This window comes from Podarcis tiliguerta (assembly GCF_965153285.1).
Source record: "Podarcis tiliguerta genome assembly, chromosome: 8".
In the NCBI taxonomy this organism is placed as follows: domain Eukaryota; kingdom Metazoa; phylum Chordata; class Lepidosauria; order Squamata; family Lacertidae; genus Podarcis; species Podarcis tiliguerta.
In genome coordinates this window covers 9,287,348-9,306,146 of record NC_139541.1, presented here as the reverse complement: position 1 = coordinate 9,306,146, position 18,799 = coordinate 9,287,348, and the positions used below count along the sequence as shown (strand labels likewise).

Sequence of the window (18,799 nt, the reverse complement as noted above, 5' to 3'; positions counted from 1 at the left end):
GGTAGCTTCGAGAACACTGTCCCACCATCTCGTCCTCTGTTGTCCCCTTCTCCTTGTGCCCTCCATCTTTCTCAACATCAGGGTCTTTTCCAGGGAGTCTTCTCTTCTCATGAGGTGGCCAAAGTATTGGAGCCTCAGCTTCACGATCTGTCCTTCCAGTGAGCACTCGGGGCTGATTTCCTTCAGAATGGATCGGTTTGATCTTCTTGCAGTCCATGGGACTCTCAAGAGTCTCCTCCAGCACCATAATTCAAAAGCATCAATTCTTCGGCGATCAGCCTTCCTTATGGTCCAGCTATACAATTCTACACTGATGTGACTATTATCCATAAGCCATTTTAAGGTGGCTTTTGATTCTGCTTTGGCTGTTAGCCACCATCTCTTGGTCCCTCTCACAGGCTCTCTCTGCCCCCTTTCTTGTTTACATCAACCTGCAGCCATTGCTGCCTTATGGAAGAAGTTTGGAGCCCAAGTCCTTGATGCTTGTCAAAAAGGCTGAAGCAAGATGTAGGGCTGTTCTCCACAGAGCTGGCATCACTCAGAAATGCTGCCTTCTTCCCTCGTTTATGTCTGTTCTCTGAAGATGCAGGAAGCAAACCGGAGCCTCCCCCCCCCCCCCACTCTGGGGATTTGAGGAAGGGAGAAAACAAAAGGAAAACAGCATTTCCTCTTTGATCATGTTTTTCACATGCCTGAAATGAGATATCTTGGCAGCTTTTTCTTTTAATGATCCATGTGCAGGGATGTCTCCTGCTGCTGTTTGATGGAGAGGGTATTAATGGTGTTTCTGCTATTCCGTGGTGCAAAGTACAAAAGTTGTTTGATGGGTGAGAATGTCACAAAGTGAACTGGGCTTTTCCCAAAAGCTACTTTGCAAGGTAGTTAAAACTGTCCTCACCTGGCAGGGAAGGAAGGCAGGTTCGGTTGAAGTGTGCACAGCCCCTTTCACAGTAGAAGCTGTTCACCCCCCCCCCAATTAATAGAGCTTGATTATGTTGTCACAGATCCCTTAAGTTTTTAGATTTCAGGGTTCTGTTGTGCCGGCCTTGTGGCTTTCTTCTGCACCCCATGTACACGACACCTGTTCACCCCATGCACTTCCAATGACGAAACTGTTATAGGTTTGCGGGGTCAGTCTGGATGATGTCCCGGGTCCCTTCCAAGCCTGTAAGCCAGCATCCAGTGATGTTAAAAATCTAGAGACGGCAGAACCAGTCCAATCTGGCTTTGGCCGACCAAGTAAATACTGCTACTTACCAAAGAGGTTGCTCTGTTGCCATGGCCTTCTGGTGGTTCCCTCACTGCGAGAAGCCAAGTTACAGGGAACCAGGCAGAGGGCCTTCTCGGTAGTGGCACCAGTCCTGTGGAACACCCTCCCACCAGATGTCAAAGAGGACAACAACTACCAGACTTTTAGAAGACACCTGAAGGCAATCCTGTTTAGGGAAGCTTTTAATGTTTGATGCATTACTGTATTTTAATATTTTGTTGAAAGCCGCCCAGAGTGGCTGGGGAAGCCCAGCTAGATGGGTGGGGTATAAATAATAAATTATTAATTATTATTATTATTATTATTATTATTATTATTATTATTATTATTATAAATGGGTGGGTCTTTTCCAAACTCACCCGCCTGGATCTTGAGATGGAGAACAACAGGCACAATGGTAGGAGGGCTTGGTATGTGAGAATTGTGTGCGTGAGTTTTTGGCTGGTGCTGGAAGCTGAGGAGGCAGAGGCCTGAGGCCTGTTTTGCTCTGTGATGGACTCGAGGGATGTGAATTCAGGCTTCCCTGGAACCCTGATACCTTAAGGGCTGTCACATGGAAGAGGGAGCAAGTTTGTTTTCTCCTGCTCTGGCAGGTAGGACTCGAACCAACGGCTTCAAGTTAAAAGAAAGGAGATTCCAGCTAAACATACAGAAAAACCTTCTGACAGTCAGAGCTGTTTGACAGTGGAACAGTCCCCCTCAGGAGGTTGTGGACTCTCCTTCCTTGGAGGTTTTTAAAAGCAGAGGTTGGATGGCCTTCTGCCATGGATGCTTTAGCTGAGATTCTTGCATTGCACGGGGTTGGACTAGATGACCCTGGGTGTCCCTTCCAACTCTATGATTCTAATGGGGAAGGAAGTTCTGTTGAGGCCTTAATGCTGTGAGTCCCTCTGCTCAGGTTGTATGTATGGATATACAGTGGTACCTCGAGTTAAGAACTTAATTCGTTCCGGAGGTCTGTTCTTAACCTGAAACTGTTCTTAACCTGAAGCACCACTTTAGCTAATGGGGCCTCTCACTGCCGCTGCGCTGCCACCGCACGATTTCTGTTCTCATCCTGAAGCAAAGTTCTGAACCTGAGGTACTATTTCTGGGTTAGCGGAGTCTGTAACCTGAAGCATCTGTAACCCAAGGTACCACTGCACATCTTTGGGGGAGAAACCACCACCACCAAAAACATGCATCATAGATATGGTCGGTATGTAAAAGAAAAGTGAAGATGTGTAAATATAGATTTTACAATACAGTGCTCCTCGAGTTAAGTACTTAATTTGTTCCGGAGGTCTGTTCTTAACCTGAAACTGTTCTTAACCTGAAGACCACTTTAGCCAATCGGGCCTCCTGCTGCTGTTGCGTCGCCGGAGCACAATTTCTGTTCTCATCCTGAAGCAAAGTTCTTAACCCGAGGTAATATTTCTGGGTTAGCAGAGTCTGTAACCTGAAGCGTATGTAACCCGAGGTACCACTGTACTGAAAACACACAGAGAGCAGAGCGCCTTTTTTTCTGTTAGTGTAAGGTTCCTGGCATGTCCAGTGAAAAAGAGCTTGAGTCAAGAGGGTTAGGAAATCCTTTGGGCTACATCACTGTGCTCCGTGGTTCAATGTTCTGGTCTGGTATAATACCTCCTAATGCAAGTTAGGGAAATCCTTTTGGCTTGGTGTAAGTGCCCCTCCTCCACCGCAAATCTCAGAGATGGGAGGTTATCCCCTTACCCCATGAATGCCCACTTGACCGCTTTGATTTACGGAACTGGTTCTGTTATGTACTGAAGTTCTCACCAGCAGGGGGATACTGTAGATAGTTTTCACTCAGGTCCGCATATGCAAATAAGGAATTGAAAGTGACATTCAGTGATTGGATAGTTACAGAAAGTGGTTACTGTTGCTTTCTATCTGAGCTCTATATAAGCAGGCTGGCTGAACCCTTCAGTTCAGTTCTGTTCTGGCCTGTGAATAAACAAGAGCTGTCGTCTGATATGTTCACCCACAACTTAACAGGTTCTGCTATAGGTGCTTGTTCTGCGTTGGCAAGAAACTGATCTTCTAGTGTGGTAGCACCTGCACTTTGGAACTCCCTGCCTATTGGTAACGTAGAATTATAGAGTTGGAAGGGACCCTGAGGATCATCTAGTCCAACCCCCCTGCAATGCGGGAATATGCCATTGTCCCATATGGGGATTGAACCTGCAACCTTGGCATTATCAGCAGCACGCTCTAACCAACTGAGCTACCAGGCAGGCACCTTCACAGTACTCTTTTTGGCTTCTGCTTGCTCAGACAAGCCTGCCCAGATACACAGAAAGTTGACAAGTGTTTTAATCTGTTTTTCACTGATCGTTAATTGCAATCATCATTGCATTATTTCAACAGTTGCTTTAACTGGTTTTATCAATAATGTTCTTGTTTTATTCTTTTTTGGAAACAACTTTGAGGATTTTTAATCTCCTTACGATCAAGTGTATATAAATTTTATGAAACCTATAAAATATCCAAGCTAGTAGGCCTAGCCTTGTCACCATTTCTTCATACATCACCCTTAACTTGCCTGTGGCTGCACAAAGTATGAGAGGGTGGGTCCCTGCCCCGATGAGATTACAGTCTGTGATTCAGCACAGATGAAACAACAGACAAAGAAGAGGGAAATGGAATCAAGGTTAAGGAGTGGAAAGGATAACTTTTTAAAAAATTGTAAATAATTTTTATTCATTTTCCAATAAGCATCTTCCAATTATTAAATCAAATCATATACCGTATTTTTCGCCCTATAGGACGCACATTTTCCCCTCCAAAAATGAAGGGGAAATGTGTGTGCGTCCTATGGGGCGAATGCAGGCTTTCGTTGAAGCCTGGAGAGCGAGAGGGGTCGGTGTGCTCAAGCTTCCCCTGCCCCCAGCCCCCAGAGTGGGTCGGAGAGCGCTGGCAAGGGTACGAAGATATGCAGTCTGCAAGCCAAGGAAATAAGTAACTCTAAAACCTTAAGAAGGACGTGGGTGGTGCTGTGGGTTAAATCACTGAGCCTAGGGCTTGCCAATCAGAAGGCCGGCGGTTGGAATCCCCGTGACGGGGTGAGCTCCCATTGCTCAGTCCCTGCTCCTGCCAACCTAGCAGCTCGAAAGCATGTCAAAGTGCAAGTAGATAAATAGGTACCGCTCCGGCGGGAAGGTAAACAGCGTTTCCGTGTGCTGCTCTGGTTCGCCAGAAGCGGCTTAGTCATGCAGGCCACATGCCCCAGAAGCTGTACGCCGGCTCCCTCAGCCAATAAAGCGAGATGAGCGTCACAACCCCAGAGTCGTCCGCGACTGGACCTAATGGTCAGGGGTCCCTTTACCTTTATCTTTAAAACCTTAAGACGACATCTGAAGACAGCCCTGTATAGGGGCTTTTTAATGTTATTTTAATGTTTAATGTTTCATCATGTTTTTATGTATATTGGAAGGCACCAAGAGTAGCTGGGATAACGCAGGCAGATATCTGAAGTATTAACAACAACAACAACAACAACAACAATAATAGAACATCCCTATTTTCATTAGAGAAATGTTGGAGGTTATGAAGCTGTTGTCCATGTCCCAGCACGGCACCATTATGCAGGACTGAACCCTGAAGCAGGAAAAGGAAGCCAGCTCTCTGAATTCTACACCATTCACAGTCTGTTTTGCTTGTTTAACGTTGTGCCTCTTTGTGCTGTTGTGCGGCGACGTTTTCTGAGTCCACACCGCTGTGTCTCTTCCGACATGCAGGAGCTGCTTTCTGAGCTCCCATGTGTCCTGGCTTTCCTCGTGCAAATGGAGTGGTGTGCGGCAGGAATCTAGCATCAAGACTCAGCGCTGACCTAGCAAATCAACACCCAACGTACGGCTGGCGCACTGTAGCACTGCGCATGGTTTAGCTCTCGATCGCTCCCATATAAACGTGCAGTCTTGATGTCAAACTGACCCATTGCAGCCTCACAGATTCAGTTTTACCTACATCAGATAAAATGTCCTATGCTGCTTTCCCTCCAGGAAGCCCACCTTGTGAACAAAATCGCAACTCGGCAAAATCTCTCCAGACCAGAAAGGCAGTTTATTTCCTATCCACTTATGGTGCCCAATGGTCCTTTGAGAAGGGACCCGTTAGTGACCTGCAAATATGGGGGTGAAAGAGGAAGATTATTCTCTGGGAGCTTCTCTGCCTGTAGGGCCATAGCAAACCCCCCCAAAGGCCTTTCTGAGAAAGGAGAGGTCCGTCAGGAGAACAAGGCTGGCATTGATGGAACAGGCTCACATGTTTCTTATTCAAGGTTGTAAAGAGACAAGCAGACTCAGCAATGCACATTGCTGTGGTGTGGTGAGGCTGGTGGGGCCATTGCAGGAAGGGAGGGGGCAAGCTCATGTAAGGACATAGGAAGTTGCCATAACTTTCGATTTCCCAGAAATCAGGTGGTTTTACAAGAAATCAGGTGGTATTTTATTTTGCAATTGTATAAAAAGGGGGCGCACCCTGACTGGGGTGTGCAGATTGCAAACTCATTTCTCTGTACCTTTGTTCTGCATATGCATTTCAAATAAATCCTGTTAAATCCTGCAAGGTTGGTTGCCACTTCGTGTGAATCTGTGCTCCGAGGACCCCATAGCAGATATGGAAAATGTCCAACATGCCTAAAGGGCTTGTTGCCTTGTAGCTCTGTCAGCAAAGTGCGAGACTCCGAATCTCAGGGTTCGAGTCCCATGTAGGGCAAAAGATTCCTGCATTGCAGCGGGTTGGACTAGATGACCCTCGTGGTCCCGTCCAACTATTCTGAAGAGCTCACACCCTCTTCTTTGCTGCTGCAATCATTACCTCTTCAACTCTTGATCTCGCTGCTGACTTACAAGCTTTTCCTGCTTTGTTGTCTTCCAGGGAGCCTCAACGTTCAGCCATGACGGACACGGTCGTTGGCAACAGCACTGGTCAGTGGATGTATCAGAATGATAGACAGATGGCTCTTCGGGGCGGGTAAGAGGATTTCCTGGCCTTTGACTCCTTCCACTTCCGCCAACCACCTGCCAGCTGATTTGTATATATCACAGCTTGTGTGGAACGTACATTCCGGGGGTGGCACGTATACAAAAGAACACATATACTCGCATCACACACCCCGTCCTGACTTTCCAGAGCTGGCAAACTGAGTGGGCCTTATCCCTGCACCTCCCCAGGCAAGGCAGAGAGCTTTTAAGCTCTCCTCCTTGCTTTCCAGGCAAGGCCCGTTCAGTGCACAGACTCTGGGGTGCTCTCGTGAGATTTCCTGGAGCCGTCGGAGTTCCCATGGGATGTCGTGAGAGCATCCCAGAGCCCCTCTCCAAGTGGAACTTGCCTGGAAAGCAAGGCGGAGAGCTTAAACTCAGCCAGATGGGCGGGGTATAAATAATAAATTATTATTATTTCCACGTGGGGAAAACCCAATGCAAAAGGAGCTTTTAAGCTCTGCCTTGCACCGGCCAATTTTCAACTGTGTAAGGTTGAAATTGTCCAAGTTAGTTGCGCATAAGATGTGATCATACCGTTTAATAATGTGTGTGTTGTGTGCGTGCCTGCTAGGATTCGACAGGCGTGCACAGGACCTGGAAGAATGTGCTATCAGTTGTGTAATTTAGCTACCAGAGGTTTCATTCCTTGTTTCTAAGGCTTATTTCTGGAGAGAACCAGTTTCACCCCACTCTTTAGCCCCAAAAATGTGGCTTGCAAGATCAGTCGTAAAGACTTACAATAAAAAAGACACGACACACAAGGAAAAGGGGATGGGGAGGGAGGAGGGGAAAAGTGAGCTCATGCAGCAGTTCTCAGCATTAACGGTTCTTATAATGCTGCAAAGATCTGTTTGAATTATGCATTATGGCTGTCACCTATTGAAATATCAGCAGCCTGAGGAGGTAGTTGATCAAGGGAGCTTGTGTGTGTGTGTGTGTGTGTGTTTGTGTGTGTGTTTGTGTGTGTGTGTGTGTGTGTGTTCTTCAGTGCTGTGCAGAGCTTTTTTCTTCCTTCCTGTGATAAGCAAAGCAAACCAGAATAAAATGCACAGAATGGTAGGAACACTCTGCAAAAGAAGGGGAAACAGGGATCATGAATGCAGGTTGCGGAATTAAGCCTGTCTGGTTGCAGAATGTTGATACCTTTCAAAGAAGAACCCAAGAAGAGCCTTGCTAATTCCAGCTTTGGCAGGTCCTGACAGCAACTGGGGTGGGTGTTTATGGAGTGAGGAGACCCTTAAAAACCAACAGCACCTCTCATCCACCAGGAGTGATCAGAAGCGTTGCTGGAAAAGCGAAAATTGTGACGCGAGTCTCTCTTTACCCAGCCACCCGTGGCCTAATTTAATTTTGCCCGTTAATTCCGATCCTTAAACTGCCATCTATCTCAAGTCATCCCTCAGCTTGGCAGCGGGATTAAATTCAAATAATTTAAATAATGTATGCAGCTATTCCCTTGCCAGAAGTGTTTGCTCCTTATCAGACTGGATTCCAGGAGCTGCTAATGACCCGAGGGGAGGGGGAGAGAGACAGAGAGTCCAGTAGATGTTAAATTGTTTGCAGATCATTGACAGAGGGCACAGAATGTAAGGAAGCTGTGATAGTCATGGGCCCGTCAATGTTGTTGGTTGACCGTGGGGAAATGCCAAGTTGGCGTGGGTTTAATTGGGGAGTCCCAGAGGGGAAGAAATGGAGGCAGTGAGAGATTTTACTTTCTTGGGCTCCATGATCACTACAGATGGTGACAGCAGTCACGAAATTAAAAGACGCCTGCTTCTTGGGAGAAAAGCAATGACAAACATAGACAGCATCTTAAAAAGCAGAGACATCACCTTGCCAACAAAGGTCCGTATAGTTAAAGCTATGGTTTTCCCAGTGGTGATGTATGGAAGTGAGAGCTGGACCATAAAGAAGGCTGATCGCCGAAGAATGGATGCTTTTGAATTATGGTGTTGGAGGAGACTCTTGAGAGTCCCATGGACTGCAAGAAGAACAAACCGATCCATTCTGAAGGAAATCAGCCCTGAGTGCTCACTGGAAGGACAGATCCTGAAGCTGAGGTTCCAATACTTTGGCCACCTTAGAAGAGAAGACTCCGTGGAAAAGACCCTGATGTTGGGAAAGGTGGAGGGCACAAGGAGAAGGGGACGACAGAGGACGAGATGGTTGGACAGTGTTCTCGAAGCTACCAACATGAGTTTGTCCAAACGTGTTGCTGTGGCAAAGAGCCGAAGGGAAATGCTGACCTTATATCTCTTCCCAGCTCTTGCCACCAGGTGCTGTGAGCCAGCAATCGGCCTCACCGCGCCTTGCCTCTTCAGAACAAACTTAGGAAGGCCCCAGTCCTGCAAAGTCCTACTGGTCACAGGGCCTGGCTCCTGCATGCACACCTGACATACAGACTCCCTCAAGAGGTTGTGGACTCTCCTTCTTTGGAGGTTATTAAGCAGAGGTTGGGTAGCCATCTGTTGGATTCCTGCATTGCGGGGGGTGGGGGTGGACTAGATGACCCCCAGAGTCCCTTCCAACTGTGCCATTCTATAATTGTCACAATGCCATTATTCAAATCTATGGTCCGACTGCATTTGGAGTACTGTGTAATATTCTTGCCGTCTCCCTTCGAAAGGGATATTTCAGAGTTTTTACTTTAGAGAAGAAAGTTTTTTCTCCCTGTCTGATAACTCTGGAACTCAAGGTGCTGGTTTTGACCTTTAAAGCCCTATGTGGCCTAGGACCCACGTACCTACAGGACCGCCTCTCCTGGTATGCCCCGCGGAGGACCTTAAGGTCCACCAATGACAACATTTGGGAGGTCCCAGGTCACAAGGCGGTTAGATTGGTCTCAACTAGGGCCAGGGCCTTTTCAGTACTGGCCCCGACTTGGTGGAACACTCTGTCACAAGAGACTAGGGCCCTGCGGGACTTGACATCTTTCCGCAGGGCCTGCAACACGGAGCTGCTCCACCTGGCCTTTGGTTTGGACTCAGTCTGACCCTTATGTTTCCCTCCCCTTATGGTCTTGATTTATCGGCTACTTTTAAAATGAGGCTGCATTCTAAATTGCATTTTAACCTGTATTTTAAATTGTTTTTTCCCCCTTTTCCTTTTCTCTCTCTATCTCCCCCCCCCCATTATGTTTTTACAGTGATTTATTGATGTTAGCCGCCTTGAGCCCGGCTCTGGCCGGGGAGGGCAGGGTATAAATAAAATTTATTATTATTATTATGGACATCCAAAGACAGTGAATTATTAGAAGATTCAGGGCACATAAAAGGAAATATGTGCATCATATACCCTCTCTCACAGGAGGCAGTGATGGCCACCAGTTTGGGAAATTCAGGGAGGAGAGGGCTGTTGATGGCTACCAGCCAGGATGGCTCTGCCCTGTCTCTACAGCTGGAGGCAGCTGTTTCTGAATACCAGTTGCTGGGAGCCACAAGAGGGGGGAGTGTGGTTCTTGGACATGGGTCCTGCCTGTGGGATGTCCTCTGAGGGTTCTTTGTCTGGTACCAGGTCAGGGCAAGGCATGACGTCAACCTGCCCAATTCCCAAACTTGGGAACCACTCACACACAGGACTTCCCTCTTACCGTAATCTCCTTGGGTTGATTGGCCCTTACCCAGCCCGTCACTAACTGCAGACGTGTGTCCAGGACTTGATCAGCCTACCGCTATTCAGACGTTGCTGAGAAATATTAGCGTCCTTTGATGATGTTTGTTTGGTGCAAAAATGTATTTGACTTTTTTCTTCTTCCTTTCCTCCCCCCACGCTGCTTTGAAGCGGAAAAGAACAGTAAGTCCTCTGTTTATCTGTTGTGCATTTAGTTCACATATACACTCATGGCATCTGGCTGGTGGGGACTGATTGATAGCTTGATGAAAATGGGGACACAAGTGTTACAGATTGGTAGGAAATGAAGTGAAAATAAACTGCCAATTAATATCATGATAAAGGTAAAGGGACCCCTGACCATTAAGTCCAGTCGCTGACGACTCTGGGGTTGTGGCGCTCATCTCGTTTACTGGCTGAGGGAGCCACCGTACAGCTTCCGGGTCATGTGGCCAGCATGACTAAGCCGCTTCTGGCGAACCAGAGCAGCGCACGGAAACGCCGTTTACCTTCCCTCCGGAGCGGTACCTATTTATCTACTTGCGCTTTGACATGCTTTCTAACTGCTAGGTTGGCAGGAGCAGGGACTGAGCAACGGGAGCTCATCCCGTTGCGGGTATGCGAACCGTCGACCTTCTGATCGACAAGCCCTAGGCTCTGATTTGGTATGCAAATCAAGGGTGTGAAGTCACGTCAGAAGGCTTTGTGAGTCCTGGGACTATCTCTCTGAGGCCTCTCAAGGCCTTAGACTAAGATTACCAGATGTCCTCGTTTTCCGGGGACAGCCCCCGGATTTACAAATCAGTCCCCATACAAAATCCATTGAAGTTGAAAAGTGTCCCCAGATTCATTGAAAAAAATTCTGGTAACCTTACCCTAGACACCACCTCTGAGTCCCTGAGAGGCTTCAGACTTGACTTCCAGTGCTTCGCAAGGCACCAGACGTCGCGTTAGAGGCCCTTCTGTGCGGGTGCCAGGCACCCACAACAATTTTTTGGTGGGTGCTTGGGCCATCAGGGCCCCCTAAGTTGGCACCTGTGGGCCTGGAGTTGTAAAGTGTGGACCTGTGTCTGGAAAGAGCAGGGCAAAAGTTAAGCATGGACAAGCCCTCCGGGTAGACAACACTCGTGTAGATGGACCAAAGGTCTGGCTCAGTGTCCAGGATGCCATCACAAGAACGTAGCCAGACTTTGAAAGGAGCCAACCTCCTTGAATGGGGAAATTTATCTGCCAACCCCCTCCTAACGCCGGCTGCCTGCGAGGAGGCATCTCTGTCTAGATTTTCCCTCAAAAGAACACCTCGCCTCGGCTTGGCGAGGGGAAGAATGGGAGACGAGATCCTTTCAAAGCCCCCCTCAATTTCACGATGTGAGCAGCGGGCACGAACAATTGGCACTATTTATACGTGGCCTATTTAGCTCCCTGCCTGCGCCGGCTGGCTTTTGTTCCTCGATTCAGCTGCAAATTTCTGCTTGTTCCCGACAGAATAGAAATGCAGATGGCAGTTTGGATTCGGGGCGGGGTGGGCTCCATCTGTAGGCGCTCTGCTCGATTGGGTGGGTGTGGATTTGCGAGGGGGCTCCCAATGGGCTTTGTCCTCTCACGGTGGGCAGGATCTGATCCCTGTGCCTTCCCCAGTTGGAACGGGAGCCTGTAGGTGGAGAGAATTTGGATGGTTGCCATCTCTACCCCTTTATGAGGTGTCTCCAGGAATATGTTCCCTACATTTCTGGTTGCCTCCTCTCAAAAAGGAGGTACAAATATGTAAAGGTGACCATAAAATGGCAAATGCAGTTCAATTTAAAGATTTCTCTGATGAAAATGTTGTTGTTGTTTAGTCGTTTAGTTGTGTCCGACTCTTGGTGACCCCATGGACCAGAGCACGCCAGGCACTCCTGTCTTCCACTGCCTCCCACAGTTTGGTCAAACTCATGCTGGTAGCTTCGAGAACACTGTCCCACCATCTCGTCCTCTGTCGTCCCCTTCTCCTTGTGCCCTCCATCTTTCCCAACATCAGGGTCTTTTCCAGGGAGTCTTCTCTTCTCATGAGGTGGCCAGAGTATTGGAGCCTCAGCTTCAGGATCTGTCCTTCCAGTGAGCACTCAGGGCTGGTTTCCTTAAGAATGGATAGGTTTGATCTTCTAATAGGGACATCCTATTCTTCAACAGTGTTCTTGAAGCTACAAACATGAATCTGATCAAACTGCGGGTGGCAGTGGAAGACAGAAGTGCCTGGCGTGCTCTGGTCCAGGGGGTCACGAAGAGTCGGTCACGACTAAACGACTAAACAACATTCTTCAACAACAACAACAACACCCCACCCATCTTGACTGGGTTGCCCCAGCCACTCTGGGCAGCTTCCAACATATATAGAAACATAACAAAACATTGAACATTAAAAAACCCTTCCCTATACAGGTCTGCCTTCAGATGTCTTTTAAAGGGTGTCTAGTTACAGTGGTACCTCAGGTTACAGACGCTTCAGGTTACAGACTCCGCTAATCCAGAAATAGTACCTTGGATTAAGAACTTTGCTTCAGGATGAGAACAGAAATCGCGTGGCGGCAGCGGGAGGCCCCATTAGCTGAAGTGGTACCTCAGGTTAAGAACAGTTTCAGGTTTACAACGGATCTCCAGAACGAATTAAGTTCTTAACCCGAGGTACCACTGTACTTATCTCCTTGGCTCGGGGGGGGGGGGGGCGCGAGTCACATAGCTCCATACCCTCCAACATTTCTCGGATTAAAATAAGGATGTCTTATGGAAAAGCGGGACATTCTGGGATCAAATCAGAAACCAAAGATGGCTTCTGTCTCTGGAAAATAGGGATACTAGGAGGGTCTGGCAAAGTGATACACATCAGGGCAGGAAAAAAGCCCTTGATTTCACTGATGGCTTTGAGCAAGGGTCAGCAAACTTTTTCAGCAGGGGGCCAGTCCACTGTCCCTCAGACCTTGTGGGGGCCAGACTATATTTTTTTGGGGGAAATGAATGAATTCCTATGCCCCACAAATAACCCAGAGATGCATTTTAAATAAAAGGACACATTCTACTCATGTAAAAGCATGCTGATTCCCGGATTGTCCTCAGGCCGGATTGAGAAGGGGATTGGGCCGGATCCGGCCCCCGGGCCTTAGTTTGCCTACCTATGGCTTTGAGAAAGCTACAATTTCTCAGGTAGATTTTGGCCCCAAAATCATTGATGTTGCTTGAACCACAGCTTGCTTTGTGGTTCTGTTGCTGCGACCTATTTGTTGCGACCAGCAATGTTCACCCGTTCTTGTTGTTTTTTTAATTGCCCTTCTGAGGAGTACCTAATAAAGCGAGGAATCCAAACAAAGATGGTTTATTGATTGGAACAGAGCAAAACACCTGATGGGATTCTGCTCGGTTGCAAAGATCTGCCGGATAAACTGCTTGCTTTGGTAATCCAAGATGAGTGCCTGGGAATAGGCAGGGTGTGTGGTGGGGAGAGATTTATTGACGGCACGATTGTACATGAAATACAATTTGGTCGATAAGAGCTGCAGCCAAAGGCTTGCTTGCAATTTGAAACTGAGATGTGGGGTTCGGCTCCTTCCACCAGAGAGTTTGCTTGTAAATACCGACTTTTTAGACACAAACCAGATGGGAGAGGCGGCAACGAGACAACCTTCCCAAGCGATTTAGCAAAGACCAGCGCTACGAGGGCTGCTTCTTAATGGAAATCTGGAAACGTTGTTCTCAAGTGTTATAAGAAAAATACTGCTCCCTTTTCCTTATGCGGTATCTAAGAGCCCATGTAGAGTCCTTAAGTAGGTTCTCTGCCGGTAGGAGAAAATAACAGAGGCCAACCAGAGAATACTGAGAAGCAAAGCAGCTACTAAGCCTGATTTTTATCAAACTGTTTCAACAGGGTCCACACTCACCACACGCAGGAGGGAGGAGGAACCCAGAACATTGGTGCGCAAGCTCTTATATAGACATTTGAAAATGGCCTCCCCTGTAGCTCAAGACCACCCCCCAAAACATCATACATACATCACAGAAGGAGGCGGGCTACAGCAGGTCTGCCAGGATACCTGATAATGGTCACTGATTGCTTTTACCAGGGCATCCTGGCCATTCTTTTGTGATGGTAAATATTCAGTTCCTGAATTCAGGTCACAGGTTCACGCTATTCATACACAAATACGCCCTTAAGACAGGATTTGTGAGCAAAGAAACAATGGGGAGGGTTTCCTTCCTCCTTGCAGAGAAACATTTGAGGTAAATTTGGGAGAGTCAAAATACAGGATTGCTCTCCTGTATTGTTTCAGACACATAGTTTATATACTTGCCGTATTTTTAGCGCCATAGGACGCACCGCCCCATAGGACACACCTAGTTTTTTTGGGGGGGGAAATAAAGAAAAAAAAATTATTTCCCCCCCAGGCGCAGGGCTGGCGCGGGGAAAGCCTGAGCTTCCCCCGACCCCAGCCCCCAGAACAGGCTGCTGCCTGCAAGCCTTGCGAGCCCGGCGCGCAAGGCTTGCCGACATCTGCCCGAAGCACGGGGCGGGCTCCGCAGCTGCCCGCAAGCCTTGCGCGCCCGGTGGGACCTCCCGCCGGGCGTGCGAGGCTTGCGGATAGCTTCCTGAAGCCTGGAGAGCGAGAGGGGTCGGTGAGCACCGACGCCTCTTGCTCTCCAGGCTTCAGTGAAAGCCTGCATTCGCCCCATAGGACGCACACACATTTCCCCTTCATTTTTGGAGGGGAAAAAGTGCGTCCTATAGGGCGAAAATATGGTATGTATTTGTTTGCCTTTGGGGTATATATATATATATATATATATATATATATATATATATGAGAGACCTTAAAGGTAAAGGTAAAGGACCATTAGGTCCAGTCATCACCAACTCTGGGGTTGTGGCGCTCATCTCGCTTTACTGGCCGAGGGAGCCGGCGTACAGCTTCCGGGTCATGTGGCCAGCATGACTAAGCCACTTCTGGCGAACCAGAGCAGAGCACGGAAACGCCGTTTACCTTCCTGCTGAAGCGGTACCTATTTATCTACTTTGACGTGCTTTTGAACTGCTAGGTCGGCAGGAGCAGGGACTAAGCAACGGGAGCTCACCCCGTCTCGGGGATTCGAACCGCCGACCTTCTGATCGGCAAGTCCTAGGCTCTGTGGTTTAACCCACAGCACCACCTGCGTCCCTTATATGAGACCTTAGAATTCCTATAAGGAATTTGCTTTCTGGCAGGGCTGTCTCCTCAAGGATGAGAGGCTTTGGCCAGGTTCTTCCAAGCATGAGACCTGCCTTGGTCCTAAAAGGCCTTGAGATGCTCACAGCACCAGCCTCCTTAGGTAGGAAGTGCTGTGTTTCATGCCTGGCTGGCAGATGTTTTCCTCGCGGAGTTCCTCCTCTGCTCCTTTTTCTTCCTTGCGCTGTGGGAGCGAGAGAACCTTGTTGGCTCATTTCACAGACGCTCTCAGCCCGGATTGCAGAGGAAATTGCTGCATCAAATCCCACTGCAGGATGAAAAGCGTGAGCAGCTTCAGATCCGGAGAACAAGCCCAGTCTCTCCCCGCCTGTCTTTTTGCAAAAAGACAACTCTTTTCATGTACTCATTTCCTGGAACGCTGGTAGTTTTCCGGACGGCCTTTATAAAGGCGGGTTGGTGGGAGGCGCCCTCGCTGGTCTAATATCATACAGGGGCTCAGGAGCAGACGCACAGCTCACGTGCAGCAACATGTGGGGAGTGACAGCGTGGTGCAGTGGTTAGAGCATCAGGCTAGGACCTGGGAGGCCAGGGTTCAACCCCCCCACTTGGCCATGTAGCGCACTGGGTGTGACCTCCGCCAGTCCCTGCCACTCAGCATAGCCTCTTTCATAAGGTTATTGCATAACTCCACACTCTCCAACGTTTCTCCAGTGAAAATAGGGATGCTCCAAGGAAAAGCAGAACGTTGCAGGATCAAATTGGAAAGCGGGTAAATCTGGGACTGTTTGGTAAATCTGGGACTCTTCCTGGAAAATAGGGACACTTGCAGGGTCTGGATAGCTAGACCACAACTTAAAAGGTAAAGGGACCCCTGACCATTAGGTCCAGTTGTGGCCGACTCTGGGGTTGCGGCGCTCATCTCACTTTATTGGCTGAGGAAGCCGGCGTACAGCTTCCTGGTCATGTGGCCAGCATGACTAAGCCGCTTCTGATGAACCGGAGCAGCACACGGAAACGCCGTTTACCCTCCTGCCAGAGTGGTACCTATTTATCTACTTGCACTTTGATGTGTTTTTGAACTGCTAGGTGGGCAGGAGGAAGGAACGAGCAACGGGAGCTCACCCCGTCGCGGGGATTCTAACCACCGACCTTCTGATTGGCAAGTCCTAGGCTCTGTGGTTTAACCCACAGCGCCACTCGCGCCCCAGCCCACAACTTACACGGGGGCATTAAGCCAAAATTGCACATAGCCAAAAGTTCAATGATGGGTAGGATTGCCAAAGTCACCCCCCGAGCCCCCTTCCCCTTTCCACACTCCCCCTTTCCATATGCGTAAAGCTGATTGCACACAACAATTTAAATGTGCTTAAGTTATGGGCGGGACGTGGGTGGTGCTGTGGGTTAAACCACAGAGCCTGGGACTTGCCAATCAGAAAGTCGGCGGTTCGAATCCCTGCGATGGGGTGAGCTCCCGTTGCTCGGTCCCTGCTCCTGCCCACCTAGCAGTTCGAAAGCACGTCAAAGTGCAAGTAGATAAATAGGTACCGCTCTGGCAGGAGGGTAAATGGCGTTTCCGTGCGCTGCTCTGGTTTGCCAGAAGTGGCTTAGTCATGCTGGCCACATGACCCGGAAGCTGTACGCCGGCTCCCTTGGCCAATAAAGCGAGATGAGCGCCACAACCCCAGAGTTGGCCACGACTGGACCTAATGGTCAGGGGTCCCTTTACCTTTACCTTTAAGTTATGGGCATCCTGTACCCTGAGCTCCCAGAAAGCTGGGGCCTTTCTGTGTCTAGCTTTGGGGCTAGACCTGAACCTTCTTTCTGTTTTGCTCCGTGATGTTGACTTAGCAAGGAGCTATAAAGGAGCTTCTCTCGTGTCGCCATTCTGCTCTGCCGTTGGCCCGCTGCCTTGGCTGTGACTCAGTTTAGCTGCCGCAAACCCCCTTTCTCCTGCGTTCCTTGGAAGCAGCCGCTGCTGGGCTGCAGACTTAATTCTCCTTCTAGTCGACAAAATATAGGCTGCCATCGCAAGGGAAACAAGCTGACAGCTACTCGGCCAAAATGCTCTTGCTTATTATTCCAAGAGGACAAACTGATTATTAAAAGGAAACGGGCTTGTGGCAACAATAGTAATTTTGCACTTTGCTGAGCGGCTTCTCAGCCCCCCTTCCTCCCCCCCCCTTTTTGGTGGTGGTAGTTTCCCCCCACCCCTTGGCTGGCAAAGCCTTGAATGAGGAAAAAGCAAAGGCGAGTGACAACTCTGTCTCCCAGGCCTTGACCCTCTTGGCATCCGCCTCTGGTCCTGCTGTGTGTTACTCACAGTTTGCAAAAAAAGGAGGACTGGCAATATGGAAGGCATGAAAGCACTCGAATTATTTTTAGGCTTTCTTTATCATTGTTTTAAATGGGATTTAACATTGTTTTTAATGCTGACACATGCCCTGGGACTTTGGGGTGAAGGGAATAATACTACTACTACTACTACTACTACTACTACTACTACTACTGCTACTACAGTGGTATCTTGGTTCCCAAATGCTGAAAACCTGGAAGTAAGTGTTACGGTTTTCAAACGTTTTTCGGAAGCCGAACATCCGATGCGGCTTTCGGCTATTGTTTCCCTGGCGCCTGCACCAATCAGAAGCTGCGCCTTGGTTTCTGAACATTTCGGAAGTCAAACGGACTTCCGGAAAGGATTAAGTTTGGCGCTTTTGTTTTTGCTCTTTATTTTGAATTTTTTTTTTTGAGGCTTTTTCGGTTCATTTGTTTTTGTGACTGTGTGGAACCCAGTTCAGCTACTGATCGATTGATTGTGTAACTGTGGAAATGGATAAAAGCCCCCCATTCAAACAATGACTATTGTCAGTGTAAGTAAGAAAAAAATAATTTTAATTTTTATCATCTACAATACAGTGGTACCTCAGGTTACATATGCTTCAGGTTACATACGCTTCAGGTTACAGACTCCGCTAACCAGAAATAATGCTTCAGGCTAAGAACTTTGCTTCAGGATGAGAACAGAAATCGTGCTCCAGCGGCGCGGTGGCAGCAGGAGGCCCCATTAGCTAAAGTGGTGCTTCAGGTTAAGAACAGTTTCAGGTTAAGAACGGAACTCCAGAACGAATTAAGTACTTAACCCGAGGTACCACTGTACTGTCTTATTTATTTTATAGTACAGTACATTGATTATTGCTTTCATTTTATGGGTCAATGTTCTCGTTAGACAGTAAAATTCATGTTAAATTGCTGTTTATATTTTTTTAATACAGTACATGCAGTAAACCTAGCCCCTTTCTTCCACAGCCTTTCCCAATCTTCCAACATTATATTGTGTCCAACGTCTCTTGCCCAATCAATCATCACAGATTTAACTTGTTCGTCCTTTGTATGTCATTCAATAACTGATGCTCTTACAGCATATATCTGCATAGGACTGGAGGCTGCCTGTTGCAGATCTGCATGAGTTACTGCTCTTCTTGTGATCTGCCACTGTTGTGGGCTGGCAGGTCTGCCATCTCCCTGCACGGGGGGGGGGGGGCGTTTTAGTTATTTATCCTGCTTCTGGTGCATGTAATAAAGAAGCGGCAGGCCCAGAACAGGGACTCATGCATAAACACCTGAGGCAGACTCCTCTGAGTAGCGCTGGCTCTCTCACACACTAGCTCCATTCACAAGCCTTGGCAACAAAGATGCATAAAGGCATATTTCTCTTTTGATTTTTGTGTGCCAGTAGTAGGCGCTGG

The 18,799-nt window shown here is 48.2% G+C and overlaps 1 protein-coding gene and 1 long non-coding RNA gene across 6 annotated transcripts in view; one reads left to right on the top strand and one right to left on the bottom strand.

Annotated features, from left to right (window-relative positions):
• RPH3A (rabphilin 3A) overlaps positions 1-18,799 on the top strand; it is a 113,879-nt gene that overhangs the window by 39,022 nt on the left and 56,058 nt on the right. For 4 of the 5 annotated variants that reach the window (XM_083453943.1, XM_083453942.1, XM_083453944.1 and 1 more), the window contains exon 2: positions 6,152-6,247. In XM_083453943.1, the coding sequence (XP_083310069.1) occupies positions 6,171-6,247 (77 nt within the window). In that variant the 5' untranslated portion in view covers positions 6,152-6,170. Of the gene's footprint in view, positions 1-6,151; positions 6,248-10,043; positions 10,051-18,799 lie in introns of those variants that run through there. The other variant, XM_083453945.1, reaches the window with a different exon arrangement.
• Positions 1-18,799, bottom strand: part of LOC310684030 — a 99,375-nt gene that overhangs the window by 58,401 nt on the left and 22,175 nt on the right. The window lies entirely within an intron of this gene.